We start from the raw sequence: 18,570 nt of genomic DNA, 5'->3' as shown, positions 1-18,570 counted from the left end.
GTGTTCCATGAGGCTCCCATGGTCCAGCCCTGCCTCCCACTCACTGCCTCCCAGCCTCCCCTCGACCCTTCCCTGAAGCAGGAGCCTCACCTGAGCCCCTCATGTACCTGGTTGCTACGCTGCCTCAGCATGCAGACCCCAGCTTACATGTTGCCCCCCACCCCCCAGGAGGCCTGCACCTCTGTTCCTCAGGGTGCCCCCTCACTACCAGCACCAGCCCCTCAGGACGCTCAGGAGAAGCACCGATAGGGCAGCCCTGGTCCCAGCCTTCAAACTCTGGCCTTCTCTCCTGGGGACACGTGGCCCAGTGGCCAGGAAGGGCCGGGCACCTGTAGAGGGCTCCCGTGAGCACCCTTCTGCCGCAGCCTGAGCTCCGGGAGGACGTGGGCATGGTGTTGCCTTGTCTGGCTGCGTTCTCTGCCCACTCTCTGCACGTGCTCAGCACAGCGTGGGTGTTCAAGAAATGTTTGTGGAAGAAATGATTGAAAAGTTCTCAGATTCGCCTTGTGTGCTTCCTCCACCATCATCATCCAACTGTCTTTGAGTCAGTTCTGATGACAGGACAGGGTAGAGCTGCTCCCTCGGGCTTCCCAGATGTAAATCTTTAGACGTGGAGGAAGCCTCTGCCGTCTCCCTCCAAACAGCTGGTGGGTTTGAACGGATGAACTGGTTATTAGCAGCCCAGTCCATAACCTGCAAGGCCAAGAAGGCTACCAAACCAAACCTAAGGTCATCCAGTCTATTCCAACTCATAGTGACCGTACACCGGGTTTCTGAGAGAGTCAATCTTTACAGAGCAGACAGCCTCTTATTTCTCCTGGGGAGTGGCTGGTGGACTTGAACCACGACCTTGTGGTTATCAACCCAGTGCCCAGCTGGGGCTGCTAAGGGGCTGGTCACTGCTTTCAAACCAATGGGCTCTGAGCCTGCTGGCTCTTAAGCTTGGTCTCCTTCCCACAACATGAGGTGTCACTGCTGCCTCCTCCATGGGCCTCACAGTACCCGACTCTGGGTACCCAGGCTGCAGGACCCCAAAGTCAATGAGGTGCCGGGTCAGGAGACAGGCTTGAGAGCTAGTGAGCTTGTGAAATATCTTCAGGGGACCCAGGCAGGCACAGAAGACCCTGTGGCCTTCAACCCGGCCCCCCACCCCCCCGCCACCATCCCTGGGGAGCTCTTCCTGGTGAGGAAACTCCTGCTTTCCCTCCCGAGCCACCATGGAATGGCAAGCAGGCAAGCAGAGTGACTCTGGGTACAGCCAGAGAGGGGCCCTGCAGCCCCCACCTTCCTGGCTGACCCTCGCTGCCCTGGGCAGGCTGCAGGGCTCCAGTGTGCTGTCGTGGTGTGTGGAGCAGGGTGCTTCCGTTCTCCATGCCTCCCCAGCATACGCGACCTGGGAAGTGACTTTTAAGCTCAAGGCCTCAGTCTCCTCATCCAAAAAAAAAACCAGAATTCGTGACAGGGTCCTGAGGGTCAAATGAAAATGCATTGGCTTCCTTCGGTCGGTCTGAGTCAGATTTGACTGGATGACTGTGAATTTGGGTTTGGGTGGGCCATGTCTGGAATCTCTGATTTGTTGGGGGTGGGGGTGGGAGTGTGGGCTGCTAACCACAAAATTAGTCCTATGAAACCAGCAGCTGCTCCGTGGGAGAAAGCTGAACTTTCTACTCTTGCCAAGAGTTATAATTTGGAGACTAGATAGGGGCAGGTCTTCTCTGTCCTAGAGGGTCACTATGAGTCAGAATCGCCCTGGTGGCGGTGAGTTGTGGGTTGGATTTTGTTTTGTTTTGCTTTTTAAGTGATCTCCCTGGTTCACTTCCTCTTCCCCGCGGCCAGTCTGTATCTGGGGCTGGGGGTGCTGACATGGGACCGCCGGAATCACAGCCCACTGTTTCCGCAGGCCAGGGGGAAGCAGGCCGGGTGCCCTCCTGCACCCTCTCCTCCGGTTCCTGCCCCGCCATGTGCGCCTGCAGCAACGGCATCGTGGACTGTCGTGGCAAAGGCCTCACGGCCATCCCTGCCAACCTGCCGGAGACCATGACGGAGATGTGAGAGCAGGGGCAGGGCCCCCTTTGGCCTGGCTGAGCCCTGGCACGTGGGTCCAGTGTCCAGCTGAAGCAGGCACTACTCAGAGCACCCCCCCTCCCACCCCCAACCTCTCCATGACAGCTGGGGACACAATTTTCCCAGGGTTGGGACCCTCCAGAGGATGGGGGAGGTGGTGTCCCTCTGCAGTCCCTCAGTCCAGCCCTGCTGGGTCCCAAGTGGGCCTGCCAGCATCCGTCCCGAGTCTCAGCTGCATCTGCGTCTCCCCGCCCCCTCAGCCCTGGAGGCCCAGGGTCCTGTGCTCAATCCAAGATGCTTCTCTCCTCTGCCTCCAGCCACCCCACCTGCTCTGGTCTTGGGCCCCGAGGGAGCTGGGAGCTGGACAGGAGTGGCAGAGGGTGGTGACCCAGCTGGGGCAGCAGGGATAGCAGGGCTGGAGGGACCTGAGCCTCTTGCCTCTCTGTGTTCTGCCTCGCAGCCGCCTGGAGCTCAACGGGATCAAGTCCATCCCCCCGGGAGCCTTTTCCCCCTATCGAAGGCTGCGGAGGATGTGAGTGTACCACCCCTCGCCACGCCCACCCAGCAGACACACCCCTGCCCCCACCTAGCAGACCACCCCCACTCCCACCCTCACCCCGCCCCGCACTGGACCCAAAGTGTTAGCCCACTCTGCCTCTGACACTAGAAGGGCTCTGTAAAGGAGGGGCAGTGTGGTGGCCCCAGCGTGAGACCTGAATGAAGTGCATAGCCCACCCCACCCCCCACCTGTGAGCAGAGCTGACCACTAGAGCCCCTGACCAACCAACGGGGCCCCAGGACATGGCAGATGGGCTTTTTGAGGGTAGGGGAAGCAGAGCTGCCCGGGCAGGGCCGGGTGGTGGTCGGGGGGCTCAGCCACCCCACTGTATTTGCAGAGACCTGAGCAACAACCAGATCGCCCAGATTGCGCCAGACGCTTTCCAGGGCCTCCGCTCCCTGAACTCGCTGTGAGTAGGGGCCCTGGGATCTTGGGCAATCCAAGGGGGTCCCCAAGGATGCCGGGCAGCCGGACCCCACTCTGCCTGGAGCAGGTCCCTGCAATTGCCTCAGTCCTGCCCTGGCCTCCATAGGCTGCCTCTCGCTGTACCTGCTCTCACCCTTCCATGGCTGACCCACCCAGGCCAGGCCGCGCATGCACATTGAGAAGCTAGGGGGAGCCGTTGCCCCAGGCAACTCCAAGACTTGCCTCTCATGGGGTCTTCCCAGTGTTCTTTGTGGCAGTCTTCCAGCCCAGATCCACCCTTCTCAGCAATCCGTCCTCCCCAGACACCCAGCGTTCCGCACCCGGAGCCTTCCCTGGGGCCACCCATGGGGTGCTTAACCAGCAGCACCAACAAGGATCCATGGCAGCTGCGCCTGGACCAGGATGTGCTGGGTGTTGGAGATCTTCCTCCACCTCACCCGTGTCGTTCCCCGGAGATGCCACGGGGTACCTACCTTTCAGCAGAGCCATCGTAGCTGCACCCCTCCCTCGTGGGATTGTCCCCCATTTCTGCTTTCCCTGGAGGCCATGCTCCGGGCCCCTGTGCTCACCGAGGTCCCAGCGTCCTTTGTGCAGAGGGCACACTCGTGACCCCCTGTGGCCAAGCGAGCTGTCCAGGGCAGGGGGCTATCACTCTTAGGAACACATATTTTCATCTGCCCCTTGTTTGCCGGGGTACAGGCTAGGCCTAGAGCCAGAGCCCTGCAGATGAGACGGATGGACCGCCTACCTGCCTGCCTCCAGTAGAGCCCCAGGTGGTGGGTGAGGCCACTCTGTGCACTGTCCAGGCACTCATTCAGTGTGAGTGGCACCCTTCGGTTGTGTGGAGCACCACTTTATACAGCTGTGCCGCACAGCTTGGTGGGGGCTACTCCGCTGGCCAAGACCAGATGCCGGGGGCAGCCTGCCAGCATGTGGGGTTCTTCCTGTGAGAAGGGAACAGGCAGTCATGACCCCTCTGAGAGGGCCTCTGGTGCTTGTGGTACCTGGTCATGGCCATCGCCCACTGTCCTCTAGACACTTTCCTGCAAAGGTCATGCAATAGATCCCATCGCCAGCACCCACCCAGGGTGGGCCCTGACCCCGCCCCCTGCCTCAGTGCCTGCCCTGCCCATTCTCCCTACCGGCAGCCAGAGGATGCTCTGTGTCTGATCGGGTCTCAGTGGCTTCCTGCTGCTGGTGGGAAAACCCGAGCTAGGTGCAAGCTATCACTGCTTCTGTTCAAACCACACTGGGTGCACAGTTCACATAGGTGGCCTGCACCCAGCCTGGGGCCTTGGCTCCTCAGCTGTGTTTGAAGACACAGCATGAGCTGCTTTTCCTCTGAATGCTTTCAGGGTGGCCGGTGGGGACTGATTATGACCTCCAAGAGCCCCTTGGTGCGCCCCTGTCCTTCCAGCAAAGGAAATCACGCCAGGTGCAGTGGAAAACCCAAGCCTGCCTGCGGGGCTTGCTCAAACCTTTGCGTTTTTGGTTCTGATGACGCATACAGTTCAGGCTCCATGCAGAAAACACCGGAGTACCACCCACACACCCCTTGCAATCCCACCTCCGGGTCTTAGCACTCCTGGCGTTTGGGGCTGTTTCCAGCTGGCATTGTCTCCGCCCAGGAGACTCCCTTGACATGTCGGGGTCCACGCTACCTGTGCAGACAGGTATCCTAGTTTTTGCTGCAGTTCTTTGAAAGGATCTTAATCCATCCTGCCTGCGAGACTTCCTGCTCTCTGAGCTGTCTACGTTTGGATCCAGGGCCAGGTCAGTTTTCCATGAGGTCCTCCTGAAGGGAGTCCCTGCCCCTGTAACGTACCTTAAGCTGCAGATGAAAACATTGAGCCTTTTACTGCCACCTGCTGACGACTTGATATAATACATATACCAAAAAAACTCCGATTCATGGGGACCCCATAGGACAGGGTAGAACTGCCCCAGTGGGTTTCTGAAACTATAACCATTTACAGGAGTAGAAAGCCTCGTCTTTCTCCCTTGGAGAAGCTGGTGGTTTTGAAATGCCTGCTTTTTGCAGTTAGCAGCCAACGCATAACCACTGTGACACCATGCCTCCTCCAAAATATACCCCCCCCAAAAAAACCACCCCAAACCAAAAAACCCTCATTGCCATCCAGTCAACGGTGACTCACAGTGACCCTATAGGATAGGGCAAAACTGCCTCTATGCGTTTCTGGGATTATAACTTTATGGGGCTACAAAGCCTCATTTTTCTCCTGCGGAGCTGCTGGGGTTTCAAACTGCTGACCTTTGGGTTAGCAGCCCAACACATAAGCACTAGGTCACCAGGAATCCTCCAGTACAGATACCAGGAGACTTCAACAGGTTCATGGAAAATGTCAAAAAGAGAATGGAATTTCTCCCCACAAATTTTTGTTCTTAAATCATTTTATTGGGGGCGCTTACAAATATTATAATAATCCATACATCAAGTATAGCAAGCAAACTTGTATGCATGTTGCCATTGTCATTTTCCCACAAACTTGTGGAAGGCCCTTCGGAAATGCCTGCTGTCTGTTTCATGTACAGAGCAGCTCAAAGACACACCATCGTGCGGTGTGAAATCTGGACTGCTGGCTCTCCTCCGATCTTCCCTTTCTGCTGCCTTCTCTCCAGGGTCCTCTATGGGAACAAGATCACAGACCTCCCACGGGGCGTGTTTGGAGGCCTCTACACCCTACAGCTTCTGTAAGGACCGGGGGCGGGGCAGGGGGCGGTGCGGGGACTGGGGAGGTGCGTCAGGGTTCCTTAGGCTCTCAGGTGGGCCCTGCAGTCTCCTTGGAGTATGGGAGCTTGGTTGGGACTGGAACCTGGAAGAAGGGCAGACGTGGTGGCGTTTGAGAGGCCACCCGTCAAGGAGTGGGATCAGAGTGGACGGAAAGTCACTGGGGCGGGAAGGCAGCTGCTGAACCCGAGTTGTCCTGTATTCCTGAAGAGTTTGGTGTGGCTGAGAACAGGTTCCTCCCGCATGGAGACCGTCAGGCCCAGCTCGGCCTTCTAGAGCCATGAGCGTCCAGGCATGGAGTTTCCCAGAGCCCAGGAGGCACTGGCCCCAAATGCTCCATCTCAGCTGCCTGCAGAAAACTGAGAGGAGCCCCAGAAATTGCCTCTGGGGGATGCCTTAGCCAGTGTGCTCTCTGGAGCCCCAAGAGGGCAGGGTCTTGTGTCACTGAGCACAGAGAAGGTGCTCAGGACCCCGGCCCTCTGTGTGAGGAGGGGCACCCAGAGGGTGAGGCCCTGTGTCTGCTCTCCAGAGGCTCCTCCCTGAAGATGCCCAGAACACTCCGATGAGTCTGCTTCTGTGCCTCTCCCCTCACCACCTGACCCACCTCGGCCCGCAGGCTCCTGAACGCCAACAAGATTAACTGCATCCGGCCAGATGCCTTCCAGGACCTGCAGAACCTGTCACTGCTCTCTCTGTATGACAACAAGATCCAGAGTCTGGCCAAGGGCACCTTCACCTCCCTACGGGCCATCCAGACCCTGTGAGTGCCCTCTCTCCCCCTCCCCCTCCCCTCCCTTCCCTCCTCCTACAAGACACTGCAGGAAGGTCCTAGCAGGCCATGCCCTGGGCCGTACTGCTCACTGAGGGGTGACTTCTACAGGAAGCCTCTGGGTTCTGGGTTCAAACCCCAGCTATGCCTCATATTGGCTGTGTGGTCCTAGACAAAGTCATTCATTTCCTTCAGTTTGTATTTACTCATTCTGTGGAATGGGATACTACACCTCCGTGGGCATTCAGCCAGAGGAGATGTTTGTACAGAGCTAAACTCCCCAGCAGTGCTGTGTGAAGCTGGCCGCAGCTGATGACGTAATAAAAAGGCCCTAATCACAGACACCTGTCTGAAACTGGGATATGTGTCACTGCCAGGTGGGCCACTTAATTGGCAGTGTTTGGGTCTTTCTTGATCATACAGAAAATAGCAGTGAATTTTGAAATCGGTCATGTCATATACCAGGTATTAGAGGAAAACAGCCTCTAACAGCCAAAGAGTCTGTAGGTGCAATTGTACAGTTATAATAGCTAAAGATTATAGTAAAGTCTTAGAGGATAGGAAGGGTAAGAAAGAGATTAAAATAAAGGCATCATAAAATAAAGGAGTCAGACACATTTTATGGTAGCATGCTCACCTCATCCCCTCTTGATGGTCCACATGGAAGTGGGAGAAGAGAGAGGCTTTATTATCTTGGGATATTTATAGGTAGCCATAAGACATGTATATTCAGTAGTGACGTATGTCACAAGGTGGGTTGTGTCTACAGTAATGTCCCTGAGCTCACAGGTGAGGAAACCTAATGCCTGCATTGGAGGGAGGTATGAGGGGGGCTGGGTGACCCGGTGGGAAAAGATAGCAACAGGATGTCTGCTTCTATAGGGGACATATAAGCAACCATGTGCCCACTTCAAGGCAGCATAGCTGTTCAGCGGAGAGTCTGTGGGAATGATATTTTAAAGAGGATCATGTATTTGGACTTAACTTACCAGAGTGGAGGCTTCCCTGCTGTAGAATACCAGCTTTCCAGACCCCCTCTGTTGTAAGTTAGGGACTAGAGTCCTCGTCATATGTTCCTCGGGGTGAGTTTCCCACAACCATGTAAAACCAACCAGGAGGCACAGTCATTATATATTAAAAGTGAGCAGCCAATCCACGTAGGGGTGTCTCCAGCTTTTATCACGGAGAAACGCAGACATGTTAAAAACAGTACAGTGACTCTGCTGGCCATTAATCAATACTCGATGGCGATCGCTTTCATAGTTATTAATTCATGGCCCGGCTGGTTTCATCTTCACCTTGCTCTCTGTCTGCCCACTCAAAGCAAAGCTATCTGTCATGCATTCAGGCTTCACGCATAACCTGTAGAAACACAACCCTAACCCAACTGTGAGACCTAAAAATGCAACAATTCAATATGTAGTTAGATCGAATACCTCACTAGGGTGTGAATTTCCAATTGTCTAAGAGGAAAAGAATTCATCTTTTCATGTGTTAGAATCAGGATTTCTTTAAGGCCCATGCAGTATAATTGGTGGATACTGGTTCACGTTGCTCTCAAGCGTCCTGAATCTGTAAGCTTCCTCGCCAGTGCCTTGTGACCTTGCAACATATTTAGGGAGACATGTCAGCATTTGTGCTGTGGTCTCAAAAACCCAAACTCACTGCCAGGTGGTCGATTCCAACTCATAGCGACCCTACAGGATGGGGAGAGCAACCCCTGTTGTTTCCCAAGTCTGTAACACTTCACGGACGTCAGGAGCTTCCCCTCTCCGCCAAGGAGCCACGGAGGGCTTTGAACAGCTGACCTTGAGGGTGGCAGCCTAACATAACTGCACCAGGGCTCCTTGTTCTGTGGCAGGGACTTCAAATGGGATATCCCAAGTCTAGCATCCCTTTTTCATTTGAGAGTGACGTGTGGTTGGGCTCAGAAGGAGTCTTTTAGCTTCAGTGCCCCCTAAAAAGAGCCACCTCCCCTCCCATGGCTCTCAGAGGCCACAGCAGTTTGAATGGCTTAGCCCTGGGACTGCAGTGTGCTTTGATGTGTGCTTAATGAGCATTTGGCATGGGTATGATTGTGGTCATTGTCACCTGCTCCTGGTCTAGTTGCTGATCCTATCTGCAGGTGTGCTGCGGTAGGTGCGGAACAGGTGGGGATGAGCCTGCCGTCTCTGCTCCCTGGGGTCTCTGCAGGGATGTCAGCTACAAAGACAAACTCATTGAAACACCCCCACTGGCCTGCAGCCCCGGGCTGGCTAATTAATTTACTTACAGGCAGGAAGGGGTGCTGGAGCGCCAGGGGAGGGATCTGACCCATTATGCGAAATTGGAGGTTACCAAGGTGGCATCTCAAGATAGATTATTTTAAGCAGCTGCCGAACCTTGCGTGGTAAAACAGTTAAACTGGGCTAAGGAGACTTGAAGGCCAAAGACCCATACCCAGGGAAGCTTTGGGGCTGGGGAGCAAATGGGCCTGGGTACCCAAGGCTACTTAAAAAGCTTAGCTACCTCAAAATATCAGGCATTATACACTGCTCAGGACTCCTCTCCAGCTGTCCCCGTCCATACCTCTGTGTGCTTTAGCATCCCTGCCACTGCCAGAACGGATTGCCTCCCCTCTCTCATGAGCTTCATAGACAACTCTGCTGACAATGGATTCAGTTCTGTGGCTTGAACTTTTCTCTCAAGGTGGAAGGAGCATTGAGGCAGGCATGTGGCGAGGAAGGGGTTTGCAGCCTCTGTCTGTGACCATTTAATTCCCTGGTGGATTCCACCTCTGTGCTCCTAGACACCCAGGCCACCGGGTGCATGAGCCGTGACCACGTAGCTGGGGCAGAATGGTAGGACAGGAAGATTTCCCGCAGGCAAGACAGTGGGAGTCAGCCTACTGATACAGCAGTGACCGTGCTTGCAGACCAAGCCGCTTCCATGGAGAGCCCATGCATGGCCACCCTGGGAGGCTGCCGAGAACAGGGCTCCTGAGGGGTTTTAGGGGCAGGTTTCTCAGAAAGGAATCACTCTGCCTTTCTTCTGTGGCACCTGCTGGTGGACTTGAAGAGCCAACTTCTTGTTTAGTGGAGGAGCACGCTGATTATTGCCACCACCCCTGGTTTGGGGGCACTATGGGAGTCCGGGGTCATGCAGTGGTTAAGCTTGGCTGCCACCTGAAGGTCAGCCGTTTGGATCCACCAGTGAATGACTGCCGGAGGCGGATGTGGCACTCAGCTTCCATAATGATTGCAGCCTGGGGAACTGACCCAGACCGTTCCACCATGTCCCATAGGGTTACTCTCCATTGGAATGGACTGGTTTGGATTTGGGTTTTATGGGGGACTTACACATGAGGCCAGACCTGGCATTCCTAGGCATTCTTCAAAAGAACATCATGGAGGCTTTATGACCCTTGGCTTGACGTCTAAGGAAACTGAAGCAGGAGGAGGGAGTAAGTCACCGAGGTCACCCATCAGCTAGTGAAAAGCCAAAAATCCAAACTCCCAACCATGGAGGCGATCCCGATTCACAGTGACCCTCTAGACAGGGTAGAACTGCCCCTGTGGGTTTTTGAGACTGTCATTCCTCACGGGAGTAGAAAGCCCCACCTGCTCCCACGGGGTGGCTGGTGGTTTCAAACTGCTGACCTTAGTGGTTAGTGGCCCAACTTGGAACCACTACACCACCAAGTCCTCTACAGCGAGTGAAGCAGGCACCTCCTGACCAGAACTGAGAGATTGGGGGAGCTTCCCCCTGGTGGTGCTTTTCTGTAAGAAGTCTTGTTGTTAGACTTACAAAGCAAGCTTGAACTTTATTTAACAGCTAGTGTAGCACATCAGCACCCAAAACAACATTGGGAGCAAGAAGAAGAAAAGTGCAGATCCCAGGGACAATCAGACATTCCGATTATCCCTCCGTGATGGAGCTCCTTCATTAGCTCTTGTTTTGTTACACTCCATCCTACAAATCCTTCTTGGCTTGTCTTTAGCTGCAAGATCTGTGGCCGAATGCCTTGTACGGTAGGAGTGTGAGTCTGCTGCCCAGAAGATCAGAATCAAAATTTAGCAGGTATCACTTATACACCAGGACATTCACCTGCTCTTGGTGCCGAGTGACAGGTCTTTTTAGTCAATGCATAGAACTATCTAATGTACACCGCCATCTAATTTAGCACACTGTCGCCACCTTCCCCAGCTCCCTTGTGCTCAGTTACAATCCAGCCTCACAGTTAGCGCTAGCCCCAGGCAACCAGTAATCTACTTTCTGTCTTAATAGATGGGCTTTACCTGGGCGTTTCATAGAATTGGAATCACTTGTCAGCTGTAGTGGCTTCCCCCCCTCTCCCCGCCCCGCCCCCTACACACAATTTAACATGTGTGAAGGTTCGTCCGTGCTGTAGTAAGTATCGGTATTGTTTCTCCTTTTTATTTCCAAATGACATTCCATTGCATGACCATGTTTCTACCTTTCGGTTAAGGGTCATTTGGATGGTCTCCACTCTGGGGCTTATGTGCATGATTATTTTTAGAAGGACCAGAGCAAGGCTGGCTCCTGGGAGGTAGAGTTTAGAGATGTCCCACAGGCTCCATCGTCTCTGCTACCAACTCCTCCCGCCCTCCCCCCGGGCTCCCCCTCACGTTTTCGGGTCCTTTTATTTGCTACAACTCACAGAACTAAGGGGCTGTCAAGGCTTCTGCTCGTGCAGCAGTGGAGGCTGGCAAGTCCCGAACGCATCCTTCAGGTGTCAGGCTAAAGGGTTCTCCTCGCTCGCAGGGTGGCAAGAGCTGACAAACTCTTACGAGCAGATCAGGTGACAGGCTGTTGACTCAAAAGACTGTGGAAGCTGTCTAAGCAGGTCGGGTGACAGGCTGCATGGTCTCTCGGGGCTTGCTCGGTGTGGCTACCGAGCCTAACAATGATCAGATGCAACAGCAGCAGCTGCTAGTGGTTGGCCAAGTGAAGGAGGAGCCAAGACTGTGGGCTGTGAGCGTTCCGGTCCTTCCACGCCCTTGTCAACGCTTGATATGGTCTGTCTTTCTGAAAACAAACATCCTCAAAATTCACTGTCACCAAGGGATGCCGACTCGTAACCCCTCTGGTAACATAATGGGTTATGCATTGGCCTGCTAGCCACAAGGTCAGCAGTTCAAAACCACCAGCTGCTCCATGGGAGAAAACGTAGACCTTCTACTCCTCTGAAGAGTAACAGTCTCAGAAACCCACAGGGGCAGTTCTGATATGGCCTATAGTTTCCCTAAGAGTCCAAAGACGGAGATTCTGCTACTGCCTGTAGTTGGTGTCTTACTGTGACATTCATTGGCATTTCCCCAAACAACTAATGAGGTCGAGCATCTGTCCAAAAGAGATTTTTAGATGGCTTTAGAGTCGTCCAACAAAGACGCTGGAGATCGGTCTCCCTTCCCTTTCCTCCCACGGTCAGAAACATTGATGGAGCTAGCTGCAGGTGACGTGACAGCACACGGCTCAATGTCACGTTCACATAGTTACTTCCCTCCAGACTTTGTTCTCCTTCTCCTACCCGAGCACTTTGCCTTCCCATCTCCCTGCACTTTGCAGTTGCTGAGCGGTCTGATTTGCATCAAGTCACTAAGTGTGTTACAGAAACCTCTGGCCTCTCTGGGTGGTTCGAGTTTTATAGATTCCTTTTGGACACAAATCGCCTGTTCTTAAAAGGGATCTGTCTGGCGCTCCCTCTCCCGGCATGGACACGCGAAAGCCACAGAACTGAATCCATTGTCAGCAGAGTTGTCTACGAAGCTCATGAGAGAGAGGAGCAATCCGTTCTGGCAGCGGTAGGGATGCTAAAGCCCAGTGAGGACGGGTGGCTGGGGACAAATCCTGAGCCGTGTATAACGCCTGATGTATTAAGTTAGCTAAGATTTTCAGTAGTCTCGGGTATTCAACCAGCACGTCTTTAGTGTGCAAACTGACCGTGTAAAATGAGGAACACATGTTGAGCGGGAAGCAGAAGCCGTGAGGGGGGCCTGGCCCACCCAGATGCATTTATGGGGGGCAGACTTTCTGGCCAGAAATTCAGAGGGAAGCTGGAAAGGGGAGAGGCACCTAGCATGGTTCCATCCTGGTCTCCCAGAAGGCAGAGCCCAAGGACAATGGACCTCAGAGAGAGCAGCTAAGGATGGGCAGAGGCAGGTGCAGACCCCAGGCTGTGGTTCACACCTCTGCTCTGGGAGCCAGCAGCCCTGGGCAGAGAGGGCTGGGCTGAGGCAAATCCATCAGATGGCTTGAGCTGAAGGCATGCAGCGGCAGGGACAGTGACAGTGGCTCTTGAGTCCTTCTGACCTGCCCTCTGCACTGTCCGTCTGCACGTCTGTGTGTGAGGATCAGCTCTCTGGCCTGCGAGTGTAAACGACCGGCCTGGGACAGCCACCAGACCCGGGACAGCAGGGGATGCTTTGGATGGGAGAGCCCAGGGCAGGGCAGGCACAGTGTGGCTGGTCTGAGCCCTGCTGAGGTGGCTCCCCGGAGTAGCCACTCAGAGTAGCCTCAGTTTCCTTGGCTGTTCTCAACTGTCACCTACCCCTACCACTGCCACATTCAACGTGCTGGTAATGCAGGAAGCCTGGCTAGAGACTGAGTACCTAGGTCACCTCTGCGTGCCCCTTGTACAGAGGAGGCTGGTAAGAGGATCAGAGACAGCCAGGCTCTGTCCGGGTGGAGGTTGGACTCCCTGACCCCTGTCGGCTCCTTTGAGACAGGCATCTGGCCCAGAACCCTTTCATCTGCGACTGCAACCTCAAGTGGCTGGCGGACTTCCTGCGCACCAACCCCATTGAGACCAGCGGGGCCCGCTGTGCCAGTCCTCGGCGGCTCGCCAACAAGCGCATCGGGCAGATCAAGAGCAAGAAGTTCCGGTGCTCAGGTAGCTGCCAGCCCCCTGCCTGCCTGCCTGCCTTACCTCTGCTCAACACCCCCCTGTGTTTCCTGGGAGGACTCAGCCGTCCGGGGCAGCTCTGCAGGAGGGCGGGGAGAGCCCAAGTTCCCTCCTTTCACTGAGGCTGGAAGAGGGGCCCCTTCTGAGCCCAGGGCCTGCTGAAGCCTGGCCCATGGCTGTCCTGTTCCTTCAGTGAGGTCTACACGGCCTCTCATGCAGTCTGATGGTGTTGGACATTCCATTTGAGAAGCGGGCTTGGGGGTGAGCCAGGTGGTGTGGTTGTTCGGTGCTGATGCACCAGCTCTGACGGACAGCTGCCCTGGGTGTGGGAGAAGGTGGTACTGCCAAGCCCTGTGCCATCCTCACTCCTGGGGTCAAGTTTGAGCCTGTCATGGCTCCCGCTGTGCTTGTCCATCTTGTTGAGGGCCTTCCTCTTGACCCTGACCCGCTGCTCTTCCAGAGACGGTCCCTCCTGTGAACGTGGCTGTCATTCCACACAGAAAACCCGAGCCCCACAGCCAGGCCTTCTGTACACAAATCCTGGGCAGGAGGCTCCCAGGCCCTGGTTGGGGCCCCTTTCACTGGGAGGTGGGGCTAGGGTTCAGTTTGTCCCTGAGTTTTCCTGGCTGACCCGCCATCACTGTGTCTTTGCTTCTCCCCCCAGCGAAGGAGCAGTACTTCATTCCAGGTAGGACAGTGGGGGGACGTGGGCCAGCCTGGGAGGCGGGGGGTGGGAGGCTGGCAGTGGCTGCAGGGTGGAGAGGCACGAAGACCCGGGCCTGCCCCCTGCGCCCACCCCAGGCACAGAGGACTACCAGCTGAACAGGGAGTGCAACAGCGACGCGGTCTGCCCGCACAAGTGCCGCTGCGAGGCCAGCGTGGCGGAGTGCTCCAGCCTGAAGCTCACCAAGATCCCCGAGCGCCTCCCCCAGGCCACGGCCGAGCTGTGAGCATCCCCTCTCCTGGCTCTTCCAGGCCCACTCCAGCCTGTTTGGGGGCCCACCAGAGACTCCTCCCCAGAAGTCGCTGGTCTTGGTGGAAGCAGGACCCCTTCTTCACTCCCTCCCTGCAGACACACACATCCACACATGGCACCCAGAGGTCACCAGCCTGCATGCGAGGGCCTTTCTCCACAGTGCTGTTGCCTCCTTTGGGGGGAAACTTGATTCCATTAGCTCAAACATGGCTTCAAACCTTCCCTTGGCTGTCCCATACGCACGAACACCTGCACATGCCTGTCACTGACGTACGTGATGCTTCACGGCATTCTTTCAACACCCCAAATCCCCATCTCTGCCCTCTCCGCGCAGAGGCCAAGCCTGTCTTTGAAATGGGGTCTGTTTGGCATGCCCAGGTCATTCTTCCCAGAGCCCCGTCCCACTGTTCTCCTCTCGGAGAGTGCATTCAGGTTTATCGCATGTGGGCACGCAAGGTGCCCCCGTAGCACAGTAGTGAAGGATGGTAGTTCAAATCCACCAGCTGCTCCTTGGAAGCAAAGACCGGGCATTCTGCCTTCATATGGAGGACAAGCCAGGAACACCCCGTGGGGGCAGGTCTACCCTGTCCTGCTTAGACCTGCAGGGCCACTATGAGGCAGAATCCACTTAGGAGCCCCAAACCACCTGCCTCCCCCCCCCCCCCCATGGACCTGTCCTTTCCTGCATCGCCCCTTGCAGACGCTTGAACAATAATGAAATCTCCATCCTGGAGGCCACTGGGATGTTCAAGAAACTCCCACACCTGAAGAAAATGTGAGTCTCCATGGGAGGGAAGGCACTGCCGGAATGGGGAAGGAAAATACTGGGGGGGGTGTTGGGGGGACTTCCCCCAGGGCTTCACATGTGAAGGCAGAGGGAGTGGCCAGGAAGGCCGAACCCTGATCTCCTGGTGCCCCATCCCCAGCAACCTGAGCAACAACAAGGTATCCGAGATTGAGGACGGGGCCTTCGAGGGGGCGGCGTCGGTGAACGAGCTGCACCTGACCGCCAACCAGCTGGAGTCTATCCGGAGCGGCATGTTTCGGGGCCTGGACGGCTTGAGGACCCTGTGAGTGTGCGGGGGCTCAGGGAGCTCACTGGGTGGTCCAGCTGGGCTGAGGCAGGCAGAAGCCGGATCCCAGGTGTGAGGTGTCTGTGTTAGAGGGAAAGGGGGAGGGTGCTGGCAATTGTCATCAATTCACAGCGAGGCCTGTGGGTGTTGTTTTCTGGGACGTGGGGCCGGTGTCTGGTGAAGGACTGGCAGGATGGAGGCCCCGAGGTCGCCCACCGGGTGCTCAGCAGTGATACTGCTGGAACGTCGGCAGGCAGGAGGGGCTCGAGAGGAGGGAGCAGCCATGTGGACCCACCCCTAGGTTTCTATGATGTTGTGACTGATTCCAGGCAGATCTAAGCTCATGCAGGTACTCAGGCATATCCCATTCTTTTGTGACTGCGGCAGGGCCCCCCCCTCCCTGCCCAGCTCTCTGCCCAGGGAGTGACGGCTCTTCAGTGTCCAATCAGCAGCGTCCCCTCCAGTATTTCTACAGTGAGGTCAGAGAGCTATATTTGTCTAATCCAGGTGCTGGAACTCTCCATGTGGCTAGCACTACTGGGGCACTGACATTTCATGTCATTCAATTAGCTTAACTTTAAATAGCTGCAGGTGGCTCTCGGTTACTGTTTTCTCTAGAAGCCACCTGCCTGGGTTTCAGTCTGAGCCCGGCAGTGGGGCTAGAGGTTGTTTTTCTGGGCATGGTGGGTGGAGTTTGCGTCAGGCCAATGGATGCATGATGGGACTCCCAGGGCAGCTTTGATTGCTCGCTTCACCAACAGGGGGAGTTGTGGTGCACTTGGTTTTGAGCCTGCATTTTCCCTATTGTGAATGTAGCCTGGCCATCTTTCCCGGCTGCTCACTGACGGCCGCCTCGTTCTGCTTAGTGCCTGCTGAATGTTCTTGAATGAGGGGCCGTGTGCTATTTTACCAGTTCCCCTGCCCTTGTCTGGAAGCCTTGGGTGAGGACATAGAAGAGGGGATTTGCAGGTGCTGGAACACAATCAGGTGCAGACGAAGGTGCAAGGTCAGGAATGGAAGTCCCCATAAAGCCACCACTATCTAGAAACAATGTGTTGATAGCAACACTATCCTTCCTGTCTTTTTTCTCTGGGTATTTTCTCTGTGTGTGTGTGTGTGTGTGTGTGTGTATATAGATACGTAGCATGAAACACACAGTAGGTATACAGACACCCAAATCCCCAAACCAAACTCAGTGCCATTGAGTCATTTCTGACCCCTGGCTCCTGATGACCCTATAGGACAGGGTAGAATGGCCCCCGCGAGTTTCCAAGACGATAACCCTTTAAGGGAGAAGAAAGCGCTGTCTTTCTCTCTCAGAGCAACTGGTGGTTTCGAACTGCTGACCACAAAGTTAGCAACCCAATGTGTAACCACTACACTTTATTAAAACCTAAAACACCTTCTATTTAGTAACCTGCTTTACTTTAAACTTAGCACAGACATTTTAAAATATCATTGGAGTTTCTCCTGCAACATGCTTTTTCATGGTTCTGTACTGTGTAATTATAAGAGGCTAAGGCTGTTTCTGGTGTTAGTTTTTTTAAATTATAAGTGCAATGTTGTGATAGTTGCTCTGTGCCGCTGTCACGTCCTGACCCAGCACGCCCTGCAGGACAGAGTGGAGTGGCCCCACAGGGCGTCCAAAGCTGGACTCTTCACAGGGACAGGTCACCAGGCCTTTGATCCCACAGACCTTTTGACGAACAGCTGAGCCCTTCCCCGTGGACCTACGACTCCTTGATGGTGTCGCTGGTACCTTCGTAAGCCGATCTGTGCCCACCCATGGTTTGCCCCTTATGACTGACAAAGTCCTCACAGTGGACTTGCCAGGTGGAGGCGTAGCGCCCACTGCAGGGGTCCTGGAGTGTAGAACCAGATTGCTCAAGGGCTGCCCAAGTCCTTTGCCTGCCAGCAGGGGCTCAGTGTCCACTGGCCCTCGGGGTATGTTTAGACTTTGAGTTCCTTTTTGTTTTTAGACTTTTGATTCGGCAAAGAGTCAATACTGCTTAAATATCCGCCCTGCTAGTCAAGCTGAACACTTTCAGGGAAGTTCACAGACCACCGTGATCTCTTCCGTGGACCGCGTGTTCCGTGGCGGGCTTCTGTCTTCCGTGGACCGCGTGCTCCGTGGCGGGCTTCTGTCTTCCGTGGGCCGCGTGTTCCGTGGCGGGCTTCTGTCTTCAGTGGGCCGCGTGTTCCGTGGCGGGCTTCTGTCTTCCGTGGGCCGCGCGTTCCGTGGCGGGCTTCTGTCTTTGTCTTTGGTTTGGTTGAGAAGGGGAACTGAGCCAGGTGCTTGAGGGTCAGCGGGGATAGATGAGGGAGTTCCAGATGGAGTCTGGAACAGGCTCGGTGAGGTGACCGAGGGCAGCGTGGGAGGAAGAACAGAGTTGGGGTGGGCCGCAGGGCTGAGGAGGTCACCGGTTGGCTGGAGGGCGTTTCACAAGCCCGGGAGTTTAAACACCAAACTGGGCATGTGCGAGGCCATCACTGGGCTGTCAGCTGACGAATGATGGGATGTGGCTCTCAGGAAACCTCTTGGGCGCCCATGTGGGGTGAAGCCTAAAGGTGGCCATCCAGGAAGTGACCGTGGGGCCAGATTGATGTGGGGGATCACGGAATAGAGGAGGGGCCAGAGCACGTTAGCAGTGGAGACAGTCTGGAGGTGAGAACTTCCTCGTCAAGGCCGTGTAGCTTTCCGGTGATCAAGGTCCAGCTTGGCCATGATGCTCCCTCGCGGCTCTGCAAGCGCAGTTGGTTCCCGCTTTCAGGCCACAGCCTGGGTCTCCCCCCCCATTCCTCTCCACAGAATGCTGAGGAATAACCGCATCAGCTGCATCCACAACGACAGCTTCACGGGGCTGCGCAACGTCCGGCTGCTCTCGCTCTACGACAACCAGATCTCCACCATCTCCCCCGGAGCCTTCGACACCCTCCAGTCCCTGTCCACACTGTAAGTCCCGCCCCTCGGGGGAGGCGACTGCGGCGCTAGCATCAGCCAGTGGGACCCGGGAGTCCCGCGCTCCAGCGTCTGTGCGCCGTGCGGCCTC

General features: G+C 55.5%; 1 protein-coding gene across 1 annotated transcript in view; it reads left to right on the top strand.

Annotated features, from left to right (window-relative positions):
• The window catches only part of SLIT1 (slit guidance ligand 1), a 200,359-nt gene that overhangs the window by 144,674 nt on the left and 37,115 nt on the right, over positions 1 to 18,570 (top strand). Inside the window, exons 9-19 of the mRNA XM_075533452.1 lie at positions 1,901 to 2,048; positions 2,525 to 2,596; positions 2,961 to 3,032; positions 5,690 to 5,761; positions 6,415 to 6,558; positions 13,296 to 13,459; positions 14,136 to 14,159; positions 14,273 to 14,417; positions 15,148 to 15,222; positions 15,374 to 15,517; positions 18,330 to 18,473. Of these exons, the coding sequence (XP_075389567.1) occupies positions 1,901 to 2,048; positions 2,525 to 2,596; positions 2,961 to 3,032; positions 5,690 to 5,761; positions 6,415 to 6,558; positions 13,296 to 13,459; positions 14,136 to 14,159; positions 14,273 to 14,417; positions 15,148 to 15,222; positions 15,374 to 15,517; positions 18,330 to 18,473 (1,204 nt within the window). The remainder of the gene's footprint in view (positions 1 to 1,900; positions 2,049 to 2,524; positions 2,597 to 2,960; positions 3,033 to 5,689; positions 5,762 to 6,414; positions 6,559 to 13,295; positions 13,460 to 14,135; positions 14,160 to 14,272; positions 14,418 to 15,147; positions 15,223 to 15,373; positions 15,518 to 18,329; positions 18,474 to 18,570) is intronic.

This window comes from Tenrec ecaudatus, chromosome 16 (assembly GCF_050624435.1).
Source record: "Tenrec ecaudatus isolate mTenEca1 chromosome 16, mTenEca1.hap1, whole genome shotgun sequence".
NCBI lineage: Eukaryota > Metazoa > Chordata > Mammalia > Afrosoricida > Tenrecidae > Tenrec > Tenrec ecaudatus.
The sequence above is the reverse complement of the archived record's forward strand: the minus strand, read 5'-3'. Positions and strand labels throughout refer to the sequence as shown.